The sequence below is a fragment of the Neoarius graeffei genome, chromosome 4 (genome assembly GCF_027579695.1).
Source record: "Neoarius graeffei isolate fNeoGra1 chromosome 4, fNeoGra1.pri, whole genome shotgun sequence".
In the NCBI taxonomy this organism is placed as follows: Eukaryota; Metazoa; Chordata; class Actinopteri; order Siluriformes; family Ariidae; genus Neoarius; species Neoarius graeffei.
Genome location: NC_083572.1, coordinates 6,594,679 through 6,616,986, shown reverse-complemented (window position 1 = coordinate 6,616,986; position 22,308 = coordinate 6,594,679). Strand labels below are relative to the sequence as shown.

Sequence of the window (22,308 nt, the reverse complement as noted above, 5' to 3'; positions counted from 1 at the left end):
AAAAGCACTCCCTGGAGTTTTTTTTTTTTTAAATTCTTTATAACAATTAATATTGTTGCAAAAATAGTTTCCTAATTCTCGAAAATATAAAAAACACCTATACTGAATCATTCAATTCATTAAGCATCCCCACCCACCCTTATAGTAAACAATAAACGTGAAGTTATAGGAAGGATTTTGACTTTAATTGTGTTCCATTTGACCAAAAAAAAAAAAAAGTATAAAAGTAACATAATTTTACACATTTTAAAAAGTAATTAATTTGAAAAGTCCATGGCAACAGAATCAGTTATATACTAAAAATAAATGGTGGCTATAAACAATCTTGGGCACTGGAGGAGGGAAAAATAAAAAAATGCAAAAGAGAAAAACAAGGGGACACCATCATGAATATAGAGAAGTAAGACAATAATTAAAAAAAGAAGTCTTACATTACTGACGTTGTCACCCGAGTTGCATATGGACAATAAAATAAAACTCAAATTTAAAAAAAAAAAAAAATCCTCCAAATCATGATACACAAAGGGTGTGAGAGAAGCGCAGAGTCAATACACATTATGTTAAATGAAACATAATGAAAGAGTGAAGACATGCTTGGACCAAGGCCAGTCGAGAGAGGGATTCAAGAGGAAGATAGACAGATCATGAGTATCTCGCCTCTGATGATGTCACTTCCCTCTCCTATTGCCAAATTTGCACAAAACATCACTCTCTCTCGCTCACACACACACACTGTACCATATCTTTCATGCACACACATCATCCCCTGAACAATTTGATCAGAAGAAAGTAAAAATCCATGCAAGTCCAGCATCATATAGTACAGAATATGATATGATACAAAATAAGGCATTTCTGTGTTAGTGTGTATTCCTATATACTGTATATGCGTGTATACGAGTGTCAAGTGTGTGCGCGCGTAGACCCGAACCATATTTAAATGTCCCTTCCCCCTGCCCCTTCCCTGCTTGTTTGTACAAAAAGACTGCTACAGAGCATAAATTGATAATTCATTTTTTAAAATATATATTCATATTATATATATTTATCACATATATAAAAATTGATAGTGAAAAGCCAGCTGTGAAAGTGGACGGTTTTGGTTTTTTTGGTCACTCCATGACCTCATTGGCAGACACAGTGACCAGCTGAAGCGGGAGGTCAGAGTTTGAGAGGATGTCTTGAGTGCCAGCCTGGGGCAGGTTGGTCAGGATGAGCGTGGCCCCTCCTCCGGCGACGATGCTGTCCGGAGGGGCGGTGGTCTCCGTCTGCCCTGCTGCAGGGACTGAGTTCAGGCCTTTTTTGTTCAGGTGAGTTTTAATATGTTTGGCCAAATGATCGCTGCGCATAAAGCGCTTCGAGCACTGCGGACACACGAACTTCTTCTCTCCTGTGGACAAAAGACACGGCAGATCAACAATGCATACAAACTGTATACGTTCCCTACCGAACAAAACAAGTTCAAGCATTTGGTCAAGCTATATTAAAAGGTTTGGCTTTACTGGTAGTGATGTACAGGCAAATGGGTGGCTGAGAAAAGAAGGCAGGGTTTAGGTTCAATCAACAATTAAAAAAGGTTGTATGGAGAAAATTTGGTATTTCTAAAAATATTTTTAAAAGCAATTAGTCTGAAGAGAGTTTACATTTGATTCTGGTTGCATCATTCAGTTCAGTTGGTCGGGTTCTATGCCCGAACTGATAATCACATCATCAGTTTTTCTTTGGCTAATCAGACACTCTTGCCAGAGCGGTTGGGTGCCCTTGCTTAAGGGCACTTAAGCCAATCCTGCTAGCCTAGGGAATCGAACCAGCAACCTTTTGGTCCCAAAGCCATTTCTCTAACCATTAGGCCATGGCTTCCCCTATGATTAGATATGCAGGGATTTTAAGGTTGTGTGTACAGTAGAGATGAAAGTGGAGCAAAGAAAAAAAAAAAAAATGCTGAACTTTTGAAAGTCAAACTAAGATGGGGGAACGTAGTCTGGCTAACGCAACTTCAAAGCTCTGCGAGCATTTGGTCTGGCAAAGATATTAAGCCCAACCGTTTCCCAAAGCGCGTGGTTGACCCGCCTCCCTAAAATGCCTCAGTTTGCTATTGGTCGAAGCCAGAAAAGGCTGTGACAAAGCTTAAACCAATCACATCACTCTTTCCTCTGACGTATGTGACGCGACGGAAACTGCTTGAGTAACAGGAAGAAGATAAATACCTCCAGGGCTGCTCTTTGCTCCGTTTTCAATGAGAACTTCCCGTTGAATGCTTTCAATACAGCATCTACCGCTGTGTCAAAGGCTTGCCGCTGCTCCATGTTCGTAATGTTTCTAGTGAATGAAGCGCTTCCGGCATAGATTCTGTAAACAATCTATGGCTTCCGGTCGCAGTTCTACTACGTCACTGCCTTGAACACGCCTCTACCCAGGGCCGTTGGAGATGCTCAAAGTTGATTGGCTCCCGATTTTTCGGGAGCTTGGAAGAGCTTGCCTTGCCAGACTAAGTTCACAACAAGCCCCCATGTTGCGTCACACTTAGGATGGGCGGGCCCAGGCTAGGGGGAACGTCCCCCGGAAAAATTTTAACAACATGCAAAACTCTGCATTCTAGTGCATTTTAGTACTTATCTTCACTAACTAAAGTGATAACTTTTAAGCCTTTTTCTTTCATGTACATTAATGATTAACATGTCAAAAATTTCAAATTTAATTCCCCTAGTTAATGAGTAATTTTCAGGAGTGCATTGTTCTAAATTCAGAATTTTCACTATTGGATATCAAAAATTTTATATAAGTGATGCTGTCACATCTTATGTGCAATACTGTGTATATGTTTAGAAAATAATAATTCAACTGATATTAAATAGTTACGCAAAACAAAGACTGCATTTTCTAAAGCACGATATCGCGATAAAATCTCGTTCACATGACATGAGTTATGTATACAAGCATATAAGGTCTTGTACACGGGCGGCACAGTGGTGTAGTGGTTAGCGCTGTCGCCTCACAGCAAGAAGGTCCGGGTTCGAGCCCCGTGGCCGGTGAGGGCCTTTCTGTGCGGAGTTTGCATGTTCTCCCCGTGTCCGCGTGGGTTTCCTCCGGGTGCTCCGGTTTCCCCCACAGTCCAAAGACATGCAGGTTAGGTTAACTGGTGACTCTAAATTGAGCGTAGGTGTGAATGGTTATCTGTGTCTATGTGTCAGACCTGTGATGACCTGGCGACTTGTCCAGGGTGTACCCCACCTTTCGCCCGTAGTCAGCTGGGATAGGCTCCAGCTTGCCTGCGACCCTGTAGAACAGGATAAAGTGGCTACAGATAATGAGAGGAGGTCTTGTCCACACCAGCAAGCATTGCGAGACTATCGCCAAACATAAACAAAAGGCGCGATCGCAACTGGAGATTTTCAAGAGTTTTGTCAAATATCCGGATTTCCGGGTAAATCCAGAAGACTTTCATCTGTAGTACAGGGTAGCTGGAGTGTGAAAAGTGCACAGTGCAGTACCCGTGTGTGTTCTGCGGTGGCGCTGCAGCTCGTCGCTGCGTGTGAATCTCTTGCCGCAGTAACTCCAGGAGCAGATGAAGGGCCTCTCGCCTGAGTGCCAGCGCAAGTGAGCACGCAGATGAGACGTTTTACCGTACACCTTCCCACAGCCGGGGATGTGGCAGATGTGCTGCTTCTTCTTGCCCATGCCTGAACCCCTACACACACACACACACACACACACACACACACGGATGTAGCAGCTGTTCTAAATTTGATTATCAAATCACTCCATGTGCAAATCACACAACATTATTACTGGAAGAAGAGGGTCTCTCTCTGTATTTTTAGGAATCTCATGAATATTAAAATTTTACCCATGGATATGTAAATATAATGTAAAATTCAAATTGTATTTATGATCAGGCTCACTGTCCTCTGAATCTTTTACCCCATTCCCATCCTGCAAGATAGCAAGAAATCACTTTCCTCCATCTGTGTGTGTGTACACACGCATGCACGCACGCATGCCTCACCTCCCTCCAGCCTCCTTGCAGTTAGGGCAGGTACAAGCCACCCTCCGGAGCCTCTTGCCCTCCTGTCCCACCCCCTCAGTCTCCTCATCTAGCAGTCGTACACGGAGGTGCGATAAATCGCTGGTGTTCAGGGTGGAGTCTCCGCTCAGCACCCAATCGTCCGTGTCTGGTTCCTCCTTGATATGAATGCCTGAGGAATAAGGACATTCAAGCATCAATTAAAAATAAATGTGCAAAACATGCAACCAACACGTCCGACAAATAACTAGCAAGTTCCTGATCACAGAAGGTAAGAATCCAGACACGTCCACAATCTAAAAACTACTCATTATAATCAAATCAATTACACAATAATTATATTAACATTAAACCAGTAGTTTGAGTGCCCAGAATGAGCAGATTATATGAAATATTATACGATTTCATAATATTAGCCTTTAAAAGAATTACTGTCACTTGTAATTGTAATTTAACTCATTCTTGTATAAAAGATTGCTTACGTACTTTTTTTAAAATTACGGAAAATGACCTGTTTACATTTTCAAATATTTCACGGATTGTCCCCATGTACGAATACGAGTGTAAAAAGAATGCAAGGTTATACAGTGCCTTGCAAAAGTATTCATCCCCCTTGGTGTTGGTCCTGTTTTGTCGCATTACAAGCTGGAATTAAAATGGATTGAGGATTAGCACCATTTGATTTACACAAAATGCATCCATCTTTCCTTCAGTCCTGAACAGCTTTCCTGTCCCTGCAGATGAAAAACTTCCCCACAGCATGATGCTGCCACCACCATGCTTCATTGTAGGAATGGTGGTGTTCTCAGGGTGTAGGGTTTGCGCCACACATGGCGTTTCCCACGATGGCAAAAAAAGTTCAATTTTTGTCTCATTTGACCAGAGAATCTTCTTCCGTGTGTTTGGGGAGTCTGCCACATGCTGTTTGGCAAACTCCAAACGTGATTTTTTTAAGCAATGACTTTCTAGCCACTTTTCCATAAAGCCCCGCCCACTCTGTGGAGTGCATGGCTTAAAGTGGTCCTATGGACAGATTCTCCCATCTCCGCTGTGAATCTCTGCAGCTCCTTCAGCATTAACTTTGGTGTCTTTGTTGCATCTCTGATTAATGCCCTCCTTGCCCGGTCTGTGAGTTTTGGTGGGCGGGGCTTTCTCTTGTCAGGTTTGTAGTGGTGCCATATTCTTTCCATTTTGCTTTAATGGATTTAATGGTGCTCTGTGGGATATTCAAAGTTTGGGATATTTTTTATGACCCAATCCTGATCTATACTTCTCCACAACTTTGTCTCGGACCTGTTTGGAGGCTCCTTGGTTCTCATGTTGCTTGCTAAGTAGCGTTGCAGAGTCAGGGTCCTTCCAGAGCAGGGTGATTTATACAGACATCATGTGACAGATCATGTGACACTGATTGCACACAGGTGGATCTTAATTAACTAATCATGTGATTTATGAAGTGAACTGGTTGGACCAGCTCTTATTTAGGGGTTTCATATGAAAGGGGTGAATACTTATGCACACTCCAGATTGCTCTCTCCCCCCCATCTTAATTATTGTTTGGGTCACAATAAAACCACAATGTGCACCTTTAAAGTGGTCGGCATGTTGTGTAAATCAAATGGTGCTAATCCTCAAAATCCATTTTAATTCCAGCTTGTAATGCGACAAAACAGGACCAACACCGAGGGGGATGAATACTTTCGCAGGACACTGTACCTGAAATTATAATGGAGGGGGGAACCCCCTACCAACATGTTTATAAATGTTAATATATTCAGGTCCAAAACATTTGTTTATTATTATAAATAGTGGAAAATATTTAATTTAACAAAATACAGGAATATTCTTGACTTTCTTATAGTTAAAGTGCCATTCCACCATTGGATGTATTCTTTGGCATAAAATACAATATATTTTATGACAACATGACTAGACAGAGAAATCTTTTAGCTTCAAAATGATATATCAAACATAATTTTTTGACAACGACAAGTACCGTATTTTCCGGACTATACGTCGCTCCGGAGTTTAAGTCGCATCAGCCAAAAAATGCATTATGAAGACGAAAAAAACATATATACGTCGCACCGGACTATAAGTCGCACTTTTTTGAAGGGTTATTCTATCCATAGAATCTGTGATTGTATCTGATAAGCGGCGCGTGGTTACTGCGCGACTGCATTGTTTGTTTAATAAACGAACAGCTGAGCAGTGATAACGCGCCCTTTGCCCTGTAAGTAGCCTAGTCTGATTATTTTAAATATCTACTACTATCTTTAATACTATCACTATCATTATTACTAATAGCCTATATTATTATTATTATAACTAATATTAGTAGCCTATTACTGATGCATTAATCAGTTTGCTTTTAGAATATTTTTACCGGTAGGGCTTATTATCGCCCCATGGCTCTTTCATCTGTGTTATTAAAGCTGTAGTCATCATCGAGGAGTGTCATTCATTTTTGTCGAATTTTATTTCATTAAATCAGAGGTCAAGTAGGCTATAGGTATATCATCTCCAAAGACAACCGTCTAGTGAAAAAAAAAACAACCGCTTTTAAATCCCCTACTTAAATCCTTAAAAAGAGTAATTTAACTCATGTCTTGTGTGATCTGATCTCCAATGGTGAAATAAACCGGTTGTGATATGAGTAGTCTGTTATTTTAGAAGATAAATTTAATATATAATTTAATATATAGCCTAATAAAAATAATATTTTATAACATATCACGACATATTACTGTCTGTAACTGTTCGTCACTAAAGCGTTTTCTAAGATCATAATGTCTGATATTATTATTATTTTTTTTTACATACACAATAAGCGCGTGTGCGTAAAGTTATAGTAAACCATCCCCCACCTTTTTTTTTTTTTTGAGTCGCCGGACCCACCCACCTCCTGCGTTCCGGGACCTCCCACTTCACAAATTAAGCACTGCCTAAAATCATTACATAACTTATTTAAATAACTATAGCCCTATCATTAATAATAAAACACAGGTCAATCAAGTTTATCAAGCTGGCGATTTCACTCCAAATCAGCAAATCCATTGAATTCCTCATCCTCGGTGTCGCTTCTGAACAACTCTGCCAACTCCAGCGGCAGACGAAGCGCCGTTTCCTCTTCTTCTGCGTGGCTGTCGTCAGACTCAGCATCAGCTCCAGTTATTCCGCGGTGAAAAAAAAAAAAAAAACATATATACGTCGCACCGGAGTATAAGTCGCATGGCTAGCCGAACCATGAAAAAAAGTGCGACTTATAGTCCGAAAAATACGGTATATTAATTTTGCGACCAAAGTCACCTACCCTTTTAATTTCCACACGGTAGTGAAACATGAGGTCATCGGCAGGTTCCCCCTCTTGTGTACCACGTCACGTGTGACGTGGCACAGATTATCAGCAATGGCGGATAGAACGCGATTGTCAGCTTCGGAAAAGAAGCGAAGGAAAATAGCAAGTGATGCCCAAAGGAGACGGTCGATGGTGAATATCGGCACAGCAATCGACAAGTGGAAATCGCGTTCTATCCGCCATTGCTGATAATCTGTGCCACGTCACACGTGACGTGGTACACAAGAGGGGGAACCTGCTGATGACATCACGTTTCACTACCGCGCGGAAATTAAAAGAGTAGGTGACTTTGGTCGCAAAATTAATATACTTGTCGTTGTCAAAAAATTATGTTTGATATATCATTTTGAAGCTAAAAGATTTCTCTGTCTAGTCATGTTGTCATAAAATATATTGTATTTTATGCCAAAGAATACATCCAATGGTGGAATGGCACTTTAAGTTACAGTTGCTTAATGCAGGTTTTGTTTTAAAAGGTATTTTTTTCTTACTTTAATCTGGGATTTGTGTGGAAATATTGTAAAAATTTGAGACATGATGCGTTCAGCTGGACAATTAATAAAAAAAAAAAAGGCAGCTTGATGTGAACTGATTTGTAGTTGATTTCAATCTTAAAAAAAAAAATTAATAAGTAATAATTTTTAAAAAAGGCTTAAAATCTACTACGCAGTGATGAGTTAAAGTCAATACTGGTGCAATTTAATTTTCCTCCAAACTGACTTGTCTAGTAACACAACAGCATGTACAGACATTTGCACAAACCAAGGTTCGTGGGTGGAACAGGAAATAGTTCTGTATTTTGCAATCAACTCACCATGAAAAAATGAAATAAAGCCAACCAGCCAAAACCAGATCAGCAGGAAAATGGTGTGCGCGCGCGTACCTGAGGGACTCTCGGTGGTCTGATCCGTCTGCGTGATGGAGTTGACCGTGACCGTCTGCAGGTTAGGGATGTGTCCGGCGGGCACACTGGTGCCAGGCTGCCCCAGCGCTAGCGTCTGCACAGGGGCGATGGTGATCTGCGGTGATGCCATTCCACCAGCGCCAGGAAGCTGCAGGTTCTGTAGGTTCTGCACACCCTGCACCTGGAAAGTCTGCCATTGGATCTGTCCCGTAGGCGAAACGGTCTGCGCCTGGATTAAGAAGGTGCCCGCATTGAGCAGCTGCACGTTTTGTAGCGTCTGCGCGGCACCTTCTGCCGTCTGCGAGGACACTAGCTGCACCACGGGTTCAGTGGTCACAGGCACGGAGGTAGGCACGTGGTTCTGCTGAATGAAGGACGGATCTTGTTGTCCAGCCGAAACAGCCGTGGCTTGGGTCAGAACCCCTGTGCCGTCTATCGTCTCAGGCAACGATGTGGCAGTGGAGGAGGAGGTCGAGGTCGGTGGAACAAAGGTGTTGGTGCTGTTGGCATTGTTGGTTTTATCCAGCGTACTCTGGACCGTGTTGTCACCCGTCATGATAAGCTGACCGTCAGCTGTAACGCCAGTAGCGATGGTCTGAGCTCCAGCCAGGCCCAGGGACTCCAAGTCAGCGTTGCTCAGGCTGTTAATCGGCACAAACGTGATGTTCCCAGGCAATCCGACTGGCATATTAGCCACCACCTGGCCCTGCCCTGCGAACCCACTTCCTGCCAACGAGACGCTCGGTATCTGCTGCACATGTCCAGTTTGCGCCAGCAAACCCTGCAGGTCGTTGGCGCTAGTCGCCGTGGGGATGCCCTGGGTTCCGTCGGGCAGTATGGCGATGTCCGTACCCAGCGTGGCGCCATCGGCTGTGGACGTAGTGTAACCTAATGATGTGGCTTCTGCGCTCTGGAGCTGCGGGATGACCTGGTACTGGATGCCGTTGGCGCTGGCACCATCTGTCCCAGCAGTCACAAAGACAGGCTGGCTCTGCCCTGGTACAGTCTGCAGTGGCACCACATACTGCCCGTTGGTGCCCACAATCCCCCCACTGGGCAAGTTTACTACACCAGAGTCCTCTTTACTGGTAGAAACCGGGGTGAGCACCTCCCAGCGGTCAGATGAGCCAGTCAGCTGGATGGACGCGAGGTCTGTCGCCTGCTTTGGAAGAGAATGAGTAAACTCAGTCATAAAAGTACTACAAAAGCAAAGCTTATTCTCAAACCAGTAAGACTGCACAAGTCCTTCATAACCAAATCCTAAAAGCAAACAAAATGGAGGTGCGTCATTATGAGCACTTATGAGACATCTTCAAATCATTACAAAAACAAGGAACTGGTAAGAAATTCCTGGAACAGGCCAGTTCAGTTTTGGTTTGATGCACGCGATGCTGCCCCCTAGTGAACATGCTTGTGTTGCATGCAGATGCTTATGCAAACATCTGTTCATAATGGCTGCAAATGCTCAAAAGATCCACAGGTACAAGAGTTCAAATTACTCCTAAAAGGTACAATCAGCATGTGTGTCACGGGCGATTGCTCTAAGACAACGAGGGAGGCTCAGCCTCCTCTAAAAATGACGAACATCGTGTAGGATGAATTGCGCTAGGCTTATGTTATAGCCGACCTTATAACATTGCTATTTCACATCCAGAATCATAGAAATATATGTGCTCAACCCAACTACAGTGCGAAATCATTCCGTTATAACTTTCCCCAGTTCGCCTAATGTGCGCATGAGTTTTTCCCCCTCGTGACAGCGCGATGCAGCCCAGCCTCAGTGGATTGGGAGCTATGTGCTTGTCAATCTCAAACTGCAAGACGATTATTGGACAAATACTGCGAAAACGCCCGCCCACGGAGTCTCACGGACTCCCAGCCTCAATGGACTTCAACGGCATTTGGGAGCTCTGCGCTTTTCAATCTCAAAATGCAAGACGGTTATTGGACAAATACTGCGAAAATGCCCGCCTACGGACTCCGAGCCTCACATGGGAGGAACATGGCAGTTTCCGCGAGGAGACTGGTGATTGGTGAAAGCAGCCGGATATTTTCTTTGATTGAAAGCTCGTTTCAACTATAGACAGGCAGCACAGTGTTGCCAGATTGGGCGGTTAAGTGCATTTTGGCGGGTTTTGAACATATTTTGGGCTGGATAACGTCAGCAGTATCTGGCAACATCAGTTCAGTCCCATGCGGATTCGCAAGTGCTGTGGTGTATTGTAAGAGATCGGCTTACATTTCGATTTCATTCATTACATATGGTTTCTACCAGCTTTTTTAGTTTATATATATTTTCATTGTAAATAAAGTGTAAATAGTGTTGTCAAGTTTGCTATCTTAGTTCCAGAAATTTCGTTTATTTGAGTGACTGAACTTGAACTTGAGGGGGTTAGTCAGCTAGCAAGAAAGCTGCACACGGATGCCAAGCATTGCTGATTTAATTTTGGCGAAGCCATTTGCCAGTCTTCCTTTCGAGGAAAAAATTAAAATTAAAGAGCAGGGTAGACCAACGCCTCAAATTGACTTGGTGAAAAAGGTAGGGAATAATACTCGTTCCTTTCAGCTCTCCTGGTACGAGAAAGTGAATTGGCTAACAGCAAGTGACCCACATCAACAACAGTAAATAGGCTACTTTAGTAATATGTCATGGATGGACCAAAAATATAGAATCTATTTAAAATGTTTATGCTGAGTATATTATATTGGAATATATATTTTTCTGGATATGAATTAAACACAGCTACAATTTGGAAAACATTTTTAAACAAAAACACAGCCGAGGTCAATTTTTAAACAACATGCCACAATTTTAAAATATAAAATGTTAAAATATACCCCCCCAACACCATCATCATGTATATTGGACAGTAGGCTAATGGGCCAAAAAAACCTGTTATTTCACAGTTTGTGACCCTGCCAACAATCAGCCAGATCAGAGGCAAGAGTATGGGCAAAATTGATGTGTTTTTTCTTTTAAAATCTGGAAATATCGTAACCGACCAGCCTCCCCTGTTTGAAAGACTACCAGCTGTCACTGATGTGTGTGTACTGTATACATGTCTGTCCTACTCCATCAGGATCCGATTAGGTGAAGAGCAGATTGTAGAACTGAATTAGTCAAAAGTTTTTGTTTGCTTGCTTGATAAATACTATTTTATCTTTATGGAGAGAATTTACTGGTTAATACTTTGCTCGTCATGGCTGGCCGACCTGATAATATATAAAAAAAAAAAAAAAAAACCCACCAATATTTTAATATCATGACGCATTTCTCTGAGAATATTTATTTTTTGTGATTACAACTCAATGCTTGATAGTAGATCACAGCCAAAGTTAACTTTTTTCCTTTTAGGTTTATTTATATGCAGTGTGAAACCAAAATAATCAATCAGTGTTACTCTGAAATAGGTCTGAAAGGCCCATATAAATCCTTAATACCCATTATTAAGAGTAAATGATAACTATTCCTTGTGTTCTAGAATGCTCTAGTACATCTGCACATGAATATGATTAAGGATCTAAATAAACATTCTACATACTTAGATAATTTACTGGCCAGAAAAAAAAAAAGTCACTTAAAGTGAAGCATATCATCAAAATCGCAATATAATATTACAACCATGAGTCACATATCTGAATGTTACGAATATCGACAAGTGTCCGTGCTCTTATAGATCTGATTTTCCCCCCTTTTAACTTAAATACTTTTGTTAAAAGAAAAAAAGTACCAAGAAAACCTGGAGCAAATCCAAAGTACTGCATAAGTATTCAATTGTAATAATCACCTGCTCTTTGTGTTCTAGTATGGCTGCTCACATATAATATGAATAAGATAAGATACATTACTGGCAAAAAGTTAACTTTTTGGTGATAATGAATATCTTAAAATCGCAATATGAAAAAAATAGTTTTGTGCAAATATTGGATTTTGAAAAATTGTAAGTTTCTTGGTGCTTTATCAGCTAAACTTAATGTTGTATAACACAACAGGTGTGAATATTTCACGATCAAATTTTCACAATATCGCCCGTCGGTATGGTCGGGTATGTTCCAGCACATTTGCTCTGGATCTGGAACACACTTCACAACAACAGAAACTGATCACAATCAGAAAATCAAAGGGGTGTGTGTGGGTGTGTGAGTGAGTGAGACATAGTGAATGAGAGAAAGACACTGTCAGAGACAGAGAAACAGACAGCGAGAGCGTGAGTGAGAGACACTACCAGAGACAGACAGACAAAGAAAAAAAAAAAGTGTATGAGAGAGAAGGGCAGACAGAGACACTGAGTGTGTGTGTGTGTGTGTGTGTGTGTGTGTGAGAGAGAGAGAGAGAGAGAGACAGACACACTGTGTGTGTGTGTGTGTGTGTGTGTGTGAGAGAGAGAGACAGACACACTGTGTGTGTGAGAGAGAGAGAGAGAGAGAGAGAGAGAGAGAGAGAGAGAGAGAGAGAGACACACAGAGTGAGAGAGACATACTGTGAGAGTGTCAGTGCGTTTACATGCACATAGAGAAAATCGAATTTCTGCCGTAGCTCGACTGAAATCGAAGTTCTAAATGACATGGAAACACCTTAGCTCGGCTGAAATCAAACCGAACTGGATTTCTCGTAATCGAGCTACGCGACCTAGATTATGCGATTGTAGCCGAGCTACTTAGTGCATGTAAACCCTATCGAGCTACGTAGTCAAGCTACTTACTTCAGCACTGCCCCTTCCGGAAGTGATGAGACCACAAGCGGGAAACACAACAGCCTCGGTCGGCATGACAACAGTAGTAGAAACGTGCACTTCTGGAGCAATGAGGAGATATATATATATATCGATGTTGCTGTCCTCGTCGTCGTTCTTCCTTCTTGTGAACACGGAACTGATAACTTTGTTTATACTCTTGAATAGCTCTTCTTCATGACGACAACCAGAAGTGTACCAACACGATGGGGCGTGTAGCGCCACCTGTGGCTCGGGTTCACAAATGTACCTCACACAATAGCTCGATTTCCTTGTGTGCATGTAGGATTGGATTTCTCTGGCACCCCTGCTGGGACCCTTAGCTCGATTACCGACAGCAGCTCGATTTGGATGTGCATGTAAACGCACTGATTGTGTGAGAGACACACTGTGTGAGGGACAGAGACACACACAGACACAGAGTGAGTGAGACACTGTGTGTGAGAGAGTGAGTGAGACACTGTGTGTGTGAGAGAGACACAGACACAGAGAGAGAGCGCGAGAGAGAGACACTGTGAGAGTGAGTGAGACAGAGTGAGTCATTGTGTGTGTGCGCGCAAGACACAGAGTGAGTGAGACACTGTGTGCGCGCGCGTGTGAGAGACAGACAGAGAGACTGTGTGAGAGAGACACTGAGTGAGAGACAGTGAGTGAGACACTGTATGAGAGAGACTGTGTGAGTCACTGTGTGTGCGCGAGACACAGAGTGAGTGAGACACTGTGTGAGAGAGAGAGAGACACAGAGAGTCACCGTGTGCGCGCGCGCGAGAGACAGACACAGACACACCGACAGAGAGACAGTGTGAGAGACACTGTGTGAGTGAGTGAGTGAGTGAGTGAGTGTGCGTGTGTGAGAGAGTGAGAGACACTGTGTGAGAGACACAGAGTGAGTGAGTGTGTGTGTGTGTGTGTGTGAGAGAGACACTGTGTGAGTGAGTGAGACTGTGTGTGAGACAGACACACACACACAGAGTGAGTGAGACACTGTGTGAGAGAGAGAGAGAGAGAGAGAGACACAGACACAGAGTGAGTGAGACAGAGAGTCACCGTGTGTGCGCGCGAGACAGAGAGTGAGTGAGACACTGTGTGCGCGTGAGAGAGACAATGTGTGAGAGAGAGACACAGACACACCGACAGAGAGACAGTGTGAGAGACACCGTGAGTGAGTGAGATTGTGTGCGTGTGTGAGAGAGAGAGAGAGAGACACACTGTGTGAGAGACACAGTGTGAGTGAGACTGTGTGTGTGCGCGTGTGAGAGAGAGAGAGCCAGAGTGAGAGAGAGAGACACTGTGTGAGTGAGTGAGACTGTGTGTGTGTGTGTGTGTGTGTGTGTGTGTGTGTGTGTGTGTGTGTGAGACAGAGTGAGAGACACTGTGTGAGTGAGTGAGAGAGACTGTGTGTGTGTGTGTGTGTGTGTGTGTGTGAGAGAGAGAGTGAGTGAGTGTGTGTGTGTGAGTGAGAGAGACACAGAGAGACACTGTGAGAGAGTGACAGAGAGTGAGTCACTGTGTGTGTGCGCGCGTGAGACACACAGAGAGAGAGAGAGACTGTGTGTGTGTGTGTGTGTGTGTGTGTGTGTGTGTGTGTGTGTGAGAGAGAGAGAGAGAGACTGTGTGAGAGACAGACAGAGACAGACACTGAGAGACAGAGTGACACAAAGAGTGAGTCACTGTGTGTGCACGCGAGACAGAGTGTGTGTGTGTGACAGAGACACTGAGGCCAAGTTTACATTAGACCGTATCTGTCTCGTTTTCTTCGCGGATGCACTGTCCGTTTACATTAAACCGCCTGGAAACGCCGGGAAACGGGAATCCGCCAGCGTCCACGTATTCAATCCAGATCGTGTCAGCTCCGGTGCTGTGTAAACATTCAGAATACGTGGAAAACGCTGTGCTGAGCTCTAGCTGGCGTCGTCACTGGACAACGTCACTGTGACATCCACCTTCCTGATTCGCTGGCGTTGGTCATGTGACGCGACTGCTGAAAAACGGCGCGGACTTCCGCCTTGTATCACCTTTCATTAAAGAGTATAAAAGTATGAAAATACTGCAAATACTGATGCAAATACTGCCCATTGTGTAGTTATGATTGTCTTTAGGCTTGCCATCCTTCCAGTTGCAAGTGGTAAGTGATATGTGCTGGGATCACACACACAGCGGCTCAGTCCCGAATCACAGCTTGTTCACTTCACTCGCTTCACTGGACTGCGCACCCTCCAGAGGGCACTCGCTGTTCAGGGCGGAGTGATTTGGAGCGCAGGATGCCTGCGGAGCCGAGCGCATCTGTGTATTGGTATTGCTGTGTGCACGCAAATCGTGTATTGGTGTTGCTGTGTGCACACTAATCGTTTTAAAAACGTTAATCTGATGATCCGCTGATACGGTCTAATGTAAACATGGGCTGAGTGAGAGAGACACTGTGTGTGTGTGTGTGTGAGAGAGAGAGTGAGAGACACTGAGTGAGAGAGACACACTGTGAGAGTGAGAGAGACACTGAGTGAGAGGGACACTGTGTGTGTGTGTGTGTGAGAGAGAGAGAGAGTGTGAGAGACACACTGTGTGAGAGAGACACAGTGTGTGAGAGAGACACTGTGTGAGAGAGAGTGAGAGAGACAGGGACTGTGTGTGTGTGTGTGTGTGTGTGAGAGAGAGACAGTGTGTGTGTGTGTGTGGGAGAGAGACAGTGTGTGTGTGTGTGGGAGAGAGACAGTGTGTGTGTGTGTGGGAGAGAGACAGTGTGTGTGTGTGTGGGAGAGAGACAGAGTGTGTGTGTGGGAGAGAGACACTGTGTGTGTGTGTGGGAGAGAGACACTGTGTGTGTGTGTGTGTGTGGGAGAGAGACACTGTGTGTGTGTGTGTGTGTGTGGGAGAGAGACAGTGTGTGTGTGTGTGTGTGTGTGGGAGAGAGACACAGTGTGTGTGTGTGTGTGTGTGTGTGTGTGTGTGTGGGAGAGAGACAGTGTGTGTGTGTGGGAGAGACACACTGTGTGTGTGTGTGTGGGAGAGACACACAGTGTGTGTGTGTGTGTGTGTGTGTGGGAGAGAGACAGTGTGTGTGTGTGGGAGAGACACACTGTGTGTGTGTGTGTGGGAGAGACACACAGTGTGTGTGTGTGTGTGTGTGTGTGGGAGAGACACTGTGTGAGTGAGACAGTGTGTGTGTGAGAGAGATCCTGACAGACAGACTGAGTGAGAGAGAGGAAAAAAAAAAGTGGGTATGTGAATGGGGGGGGAAGGGTGTGTGTGTGTGTGAGGCCGTGGCCGGAGCAGTGCAGGTGAAAGCGGGGTAAAGTGCCGGTGTGTTGATGCTGTCCGACCCACAATGGGCGGGTTTATAAAGCCTTGGAAAGTGGGTGGCCGTACAGACCGAAGGCTCACGGGATGCGGGTTTGACTTTCGGCTCCCCGAGCGCTTATTATATTTATTTTTTCCTCTCAGCGATCCATTAAAACACCCAAGAAGAGCACCGGAGGCGGGGAAATACCTGGTCCGAGGCGGCGGCTCCTGCGGCGGGCTGCAGAAAGTCGCTCTGACCGCCGTCCGCGTCCAAGGCAGCCATTTCCTGCTGCTTCGCTGGCTGTTCTGGGGCTACAGGGGAAAGACAGAGAACAAACACAGCGAAGTGTAATTCCTCAGCGACTTCCACACCAACTAATAACAATAACTTTAGCTCTCCAACTACAAACCAGACATTTAACTAAACCCGCGACTTCACTCGCTCTCACACTGCACCGCTTTCCCTTCCTGCTCGCATCGAGCGTTTTACTTTGTTAAAGTCGAGCTAACTCACTAGCCTAGCTAAGTGCTAGCATAGCTGCTGAACGGGGAGAAGATTAAAGACTTTGGCTAAGCTAGCTGTGCTAAAGGTGGCTCCAAACTCACCGGCGGTGCTGTGCTTCGATCGGTTTAAGTGTTACGTACCAGTCATAGCGCGAACGGCTAAAAAATAGCAAGGTTATCTGTTCATTTAAACTCCAAACATGATTGTTTTAATCAAAGGCGGGCTGTGATCGGAGATTCGGGTCGATTTTTTTTCCCTTATTTTGATTGACGGTGCGGGAAGCGCAAAAGGTGGGGCTATTGAGCCTTGGACCGTGGAAGTCGCTGCACGTAGAGGAAGTCCCGCCCCGCTTCTCGTTTTGAAACGATTGGCTGCGCGACTGGACTCTTTCGTCTCTGATTGGTCGGACGCGCACGTCAGTTAACTCGATGCCACGAGCTTTTCCTGTTGGTTTGTTTTTCCCAGCTCTGCGACGGGTTTGGAAAAGCTGGTGGATTGTGTACAGGGCCAGAAAGGCTCATGGAGTTAATTACGTCTCCTGATCTTTTAGAAAAACTTTAAAAAGACAACAGAAATGACGTGCTTTTGTTCTAAATGCTATATTAAACACGCTGTGGCGTACTTTCATGTGGTTTGGGATGGAGCCCAGAACATGTCGGTGTGGGGGGAAGGGGGAGAGAAGAATAAAAAGTTACCCTGTTTGACACCAAAAGCTGTCGCTTTACTCGCTCGGGTAAACAAACTAGTATGCGGAAACAGCTGCAAGACCCGGATGTGCCACAGCTTAGACTGTCAGTAGGTTTTTAAATCTGTTTTTAGGTTCCTAGTTCTAGTCGACTTTATTTGCACACATACAGTGGTGCTTGAAAGTTTGTAAACCCTTTAGAATTTTCAATATTTCTGCATAAATATGATCGGAAACATCAGATTTTCACACAAGTCCTAAAAGTAGATAAAGAGAACCCAGTTAAACAAATGAGACAAATATTATACTTGGTCATTTATTTATTGAGGAAAATGATCCAATATTACATATCTGTGAGTGGCAAAAGTATGTGAACCTTTGCTTTCAGTATCTGGTGTGACCCCCTTGTGCAGCAATAACTGCAACTAAACGTTTCTGGTAACTGTTGATCAGTCCTGCACACCGGCTTGGAGGAATTTTAGCCCGTTCCTCCGTACAGAACAGCTTCACCTCTGGGATGTTGGTGGGTTTCCTCACATGAACTGTTCGCTTCAGGTCCTTCCACAACATTTTGATTGGATTAAGGTCAGGACTTTGACTTGGTCATTTGAAAACATTATTCTTCTTTCTACCTTCTTTGGTAGAACAACTTGTGTGCTTAGGGTCGTTGTCTTGCTGCATGACCCACCTTCTCTTGAGATTCAGTTCATGGACAGATGTCCTGACGTTTTCCTTTAGAATTCACTGGTATAATTCAGAATTCATTGTTCCATCAATGATGGCAAGCTGTCCTGGCCCAGATGCAGCAAAACGGGCCCAAACCATGATACTACCACCACCATGTTTCACAGATGGGATAAGGTTCTTATGCTGGAATGCAGTGTTTTCCTTTCTCCAAACATAACGCTTCTCATTTAAACCAAAGAATTCTATTTTGGTCTCATCCGCCAACAAAAATTTTTTCCAATAGCCTTCTGGCTTGTCCACATGATCTTTAGCAAACTGCAGATGAGCAGCAATGTTCTTTTTGGAGAGCAGTGGCTTTCTCCTTGCAACCCTGCCATGCACACCATTGTTGTTCAGTGTTCTCCTGATGGTGGACTCATAAACATTAATATTAGCCAATGTGAGAGAGGCCTTCAGTTGCTTAGAAGTTACACTGGGGTCCTTTGTGACCTCACCGATTATTATACGCCTTGCTATTGGAGTGATCTTTGTTAGTCCTCCTGGGGAGGGTAACAATGGTCTTGAATTTTCTCCATTTGCACACAATCTGTCTGACTGTGGATTGGTGGAGTCCAAACTCTTTAGAGATGGTTTTGTAACCTTTTCCAGCCTGATGAGCATCAACAACGCTTTTTCTGAGGTCCTCAGAAATCTCCTTTGTTCGTGCCATGATACACTTCCACAAACATGTGTTGTGAAGATCAGACTTTGATAGATCCCTGTTCTTTAAATAAAACAGGGTGCCCACTCACACCTGACTGTCATCCCATTGATTGAAAACACCTGACTCTAATTTCACCTTCAAATTAACTGCTAATCCTAGCAGTTCACATACTTTTGCCACTCACATATGTAATATTGGATCATTTTCTTCAATAAATAAATGACCAAGTATCATATTTTTGTCTCATTTGTTTAACTGGGTTCTCTTTATCTACTTTTAGGACTTGTATGAAAATCTGATGTTTTCAGTCATTTATGCAGAAATATAGAAAATTCTAAAGGGTTCACAAACTTTCAAGCACCACTGTACACTACATAGCCAAAAGTATACGGACACCTGCCTGATCATCACACCTATGTGTACTTGTTGACCATCCCACTCCAGATGCTGTTGTAATAAGCTCCACTCTTCTGGGAAGGCTTTCCGCTATATTTTGTAGTGGGGCTGTGGTGATTAGTATTGGTGAGGTCAGGCGGTCTGGGGTTCAAGTGCACGGTCGCCTCACAGCAAGAAGGTTCTGGGTTCGAGCCCAGCGAGGGCCTTTCTGTACAGAGTTTATGTGCTCCGGTTTCCCCCACAGTCCAAAGACATGCGGTTAGGTTCATATGGGACGGCCTTGGGCTGTGGTGCCCTTGAGCGAGGCACCTAATTCCCAACTGCTCCCCGGGCACTGTTAGCATGGCTGCCTGCTGAAAGAAAGAAAGCACAACTTTATTCATCACACAAACCAGAGCAGTGGGCAGCCATGCTAACAGCACCCGGGGAGCAGTCGGGAGTTAGGTGCCTCGCTTAAGGGCACCTCAGCCCAAGGCCGTCCCATATTAACCTAACCTGCATGTCTTTGGACTGTGGAGGAAACCCACAGGGAGAACATGCAAACTCCACACAGAAAGGCCCTCGCTGGCTGCTGGGTTCGAACCCAGTGCCGCCCACTGCTCTGCACATGTGTGTGCGCTCATTGCTCATGTGTGCACGCACTGCTTCAGATGGGTTAAATGCAGAGAGGAATTTCACAAGTGTGTGATGAATAAAGTTGTGCTTTCTTTCTTTTTCATCTCAAAAGTGTTCAGGGGGGTTGAGGTCAGGGCTTTGTACAGGACACTCGAGTTCTTCTACTCCAACCTTGGCATACATGTCCATGGAGCTTGCTTTATGGACGGAGGCATTGTCATGCTGAAACAGGTTTGGGCCAGGCTCAAATCATATGAATTCAACCTGATTTTAATACAATTTTAGAGTGGCAAACAAATTTATGAATATCTGGAATAACGAACAGGCAATATAATCAAAGAACAGCGGTGTGGCACCTGAGACACCCACTAACATCCCAATGGAAAGTCTAATGTGTCAGGGTTTTTTTTTTTTTTTCTGACAACTCCTTCCTTGAAATTCCTTCTGACACCATGATTGACAATTTCTTGACCATCCTCACTGACGACATGCAAAAACGTGAACAATGATTGGTCAGGGTCAAACTTGTAGTATTGCCAGTCTCCCTGCCAAAACACGATAAAAGTTTATGGCACTATGATTGCCTAATCTGACATGGTGACCACTGTGAAAGAAAATAATCAACGACCCCAGCATAATTTCCAGTGAAGGGAAATGATAAAACTACTACATCTAAAGACATTCTATGCAATTCATTCATTCATTATCTCTAGCCGCTTTATCCTTCTACAGGGTCGCAGGCAAGCTGGAGCCTATCCCAGCTGACTACGGGCGAAAGTCGCCAGGTCATCGCAGGGCTGACACATAGACACAGACAACCATTCACACTCACATTCACACCTATGCTCAATTTAGAGTCACCAGTTAACCTAACCTGCATGTCTTTGGACTGTGGGGGAAACCAGAGCACCCGGAGGAAACCCACGCGGACACGGGGAGAACATGCAAACTCCACACAGAAAGGCCCTCGCCGGCCCCGGGGCTCGAACCCAGGACCTTCTTGCTGTGAGGCGACAGCGCTAACCACTACACCACCGTGCCGCCCATTCTATGCAATTGTGTGTTTAAAACTTTATGGTAACAGTCTGAGGAAGAACGATATATGGGTGTGATGGTCAGATGTCCACAAATTTATCGCCATATAGCATGTTTGGTACTCTTAGTACTATACAATAGTAGTACACTATTTTCATTCAAATGAAAGTTTTAAAATTTACTCCTTAATAGCGAGCTGTTTGCCAGGGATGCATGAAATTGACCCAATACTATGTTAAAATTAAAACACACAGTATCCCCATATATTTAAGATTAAATGCCACTCATTACTCACTGCATTTTCTCATGATCATGAAGACTCTACTAATAGCCCTCTTGCATATTTTCTTCCTTTAATTACAAGAAAGTGGCTTATGCCTGTTATCTGGCAAAGAGCTCTTTATTCACTTTATGATCCTGCGTTTGAGTCCTGGATGTAATTAAGTAAGATTTGGGGATATAATTTAATTGAGAACTGAAATAATGTTGATGTGTGTGCGTCTGAAGAGATTCTAAAAGGACATCACCGCCAGTTACTGGCTTTGTAGTGCAAGTACATGTGTGACGCCACTGTGTTTCATTTCCACTATGACTTGAAAGCAGGGCTTTGAACCGGTTCAAGGAACGAAAACCGGGAACTTTTTCTATTTTACATGGAACAGAAACGAAACCAGAAGCTTTATTATTTATGTTCCGGAACAGAAATGCTTATTAAAAATAATGGTAACCGGTTAATACCGGTTTTTATTTCGTTCCTCAAAGTTTCCGTAGCCTACAAATAAAGTCATTCTTCTCCTGCGCAAGTTTCTATGACCCGCTGGGGTTCACTTCCTGTGACGTTCGCTGACTGAATGGAGAGAGCGGGAGGGTGGACTACTATCACGTCTCCACATCTTAAATAAGAGGTAAATATTGCAGTCTATCGTTATTCAAAAACGTCAATTTCAAACACGGTATCAATATATTTGTCCACGTTAATGAGAGGCTCGCGAACATTAAATGACATTAACCTCTGTTAGCCTATCAATGCATAGGGCCTGACTAGCCTTTGGTAACACACTAAACGAATTATCTTTCATTTTTGGCACTTTTTCTGTTTGTGTAGATGGGAAGACATACTGAGAATCCAAATCGCCAACATTTGAAATAATAATTGTTTTGAATTATTTCTTGTCTTATTTAATGAAGGTTGTAATAGAATTAGCCTACATTTGGCTTAAGCTGGATGAGACAGAGACATAATTTTATAGCCATTTGTTAAACAGCTGACAGGGAACGTAATTAACCGTTCCGGGAACGAAATTTTTTTTGTTCTAACCGGTTCGGGAACGTCTATTTAATGGTGGAACCCCAAACCGGAAACGTTAAAATTCCGTTTCTGTTCGGAACG

The 22,308-nt window shown here is 43.9% G+C and overlaps 1 protein-coding gene and 1 long non-coding RNA gene across 4 annotated transcripts in view; one reads left to right on the top strand and one right to left on the bottom strand.

Moving 5' to 3' along the window:
* Positions 1 to 204: 204 nt before the first annotated feature.
* On the bottom strand, positions 205 to 17,107 carry sp3b (Sp3b transcription factor). Of its 3 annotated transcripts, none has more exons than XM_060918730.1 (6): positions 16,938 to 17,107; positions 16,501 to 16,604; positions 8,263 to 9,442; positions 4,007 to 4,196; positions 3,492 to 3,688; positions 205 to 1,390 (listed from the first exon to the last, which is right to left on the bottom strand). In XM_060918730.1, the coding sequence occupies exons 1-6, from the start codon at positions 16,942 to 16,944 to the stop codon at positions 1,113 to 1,115; spliced, it is 1,956 nt and encodes a 651-aa protein (XP_060774713.1). In that variant the 5' UTR covers positions 16,945 to 17,107; the 3' UTR covers positions 205 to 1,112. The 3 variants fall into 3 exon arrangements, with proteins under 3 accessions (XP_060774713.1, XP_060774712.1, XP_060774714.1); XM_060918729.1 differs by having other exon boundaries at positions 212 to 1,390; positions 8,263 to 9,445; XM_060918731.1 differs by having other exon boundaries at positions 213 to 1,390; positions 8,263 to 9,445; positions 16,899 to 17,106.
* The window catches only part of LOC132884787 (uncharacterized), a 33,661-nt gene continuing 27,724 nt past the window's right edge, over positions 16,372 to 22,308 (top strand). The window contains exon 1 of the long non-coding RNA XR_009654493.1: positions 16,372 to 17,588. This is a non-coding gene — a long non-coding RNA (uncharacterized LOC132884787). The remainder of the gene's footprint in view (positions 17,589 to 22,308) is intronic.

Coding starts and splice junctions, on each gene's coding strand:
- sp3b (XM_060918729.1), bottom strand. Junction 4,197..8,262: donor GACCACCGAGAGTCCCTCAG/GTACGCGCGCGC, acceptor CTTATTCCTCAG/GCATTCATATCAAGGAGGAA. Junction 3,689..4,006: donor TGCAAGGAGGCTGGAGGGAG/GTGAGGCATGCG, acceptor GTGTGTGTGTAG/GGGTTCAGGCATGGGCAAGA.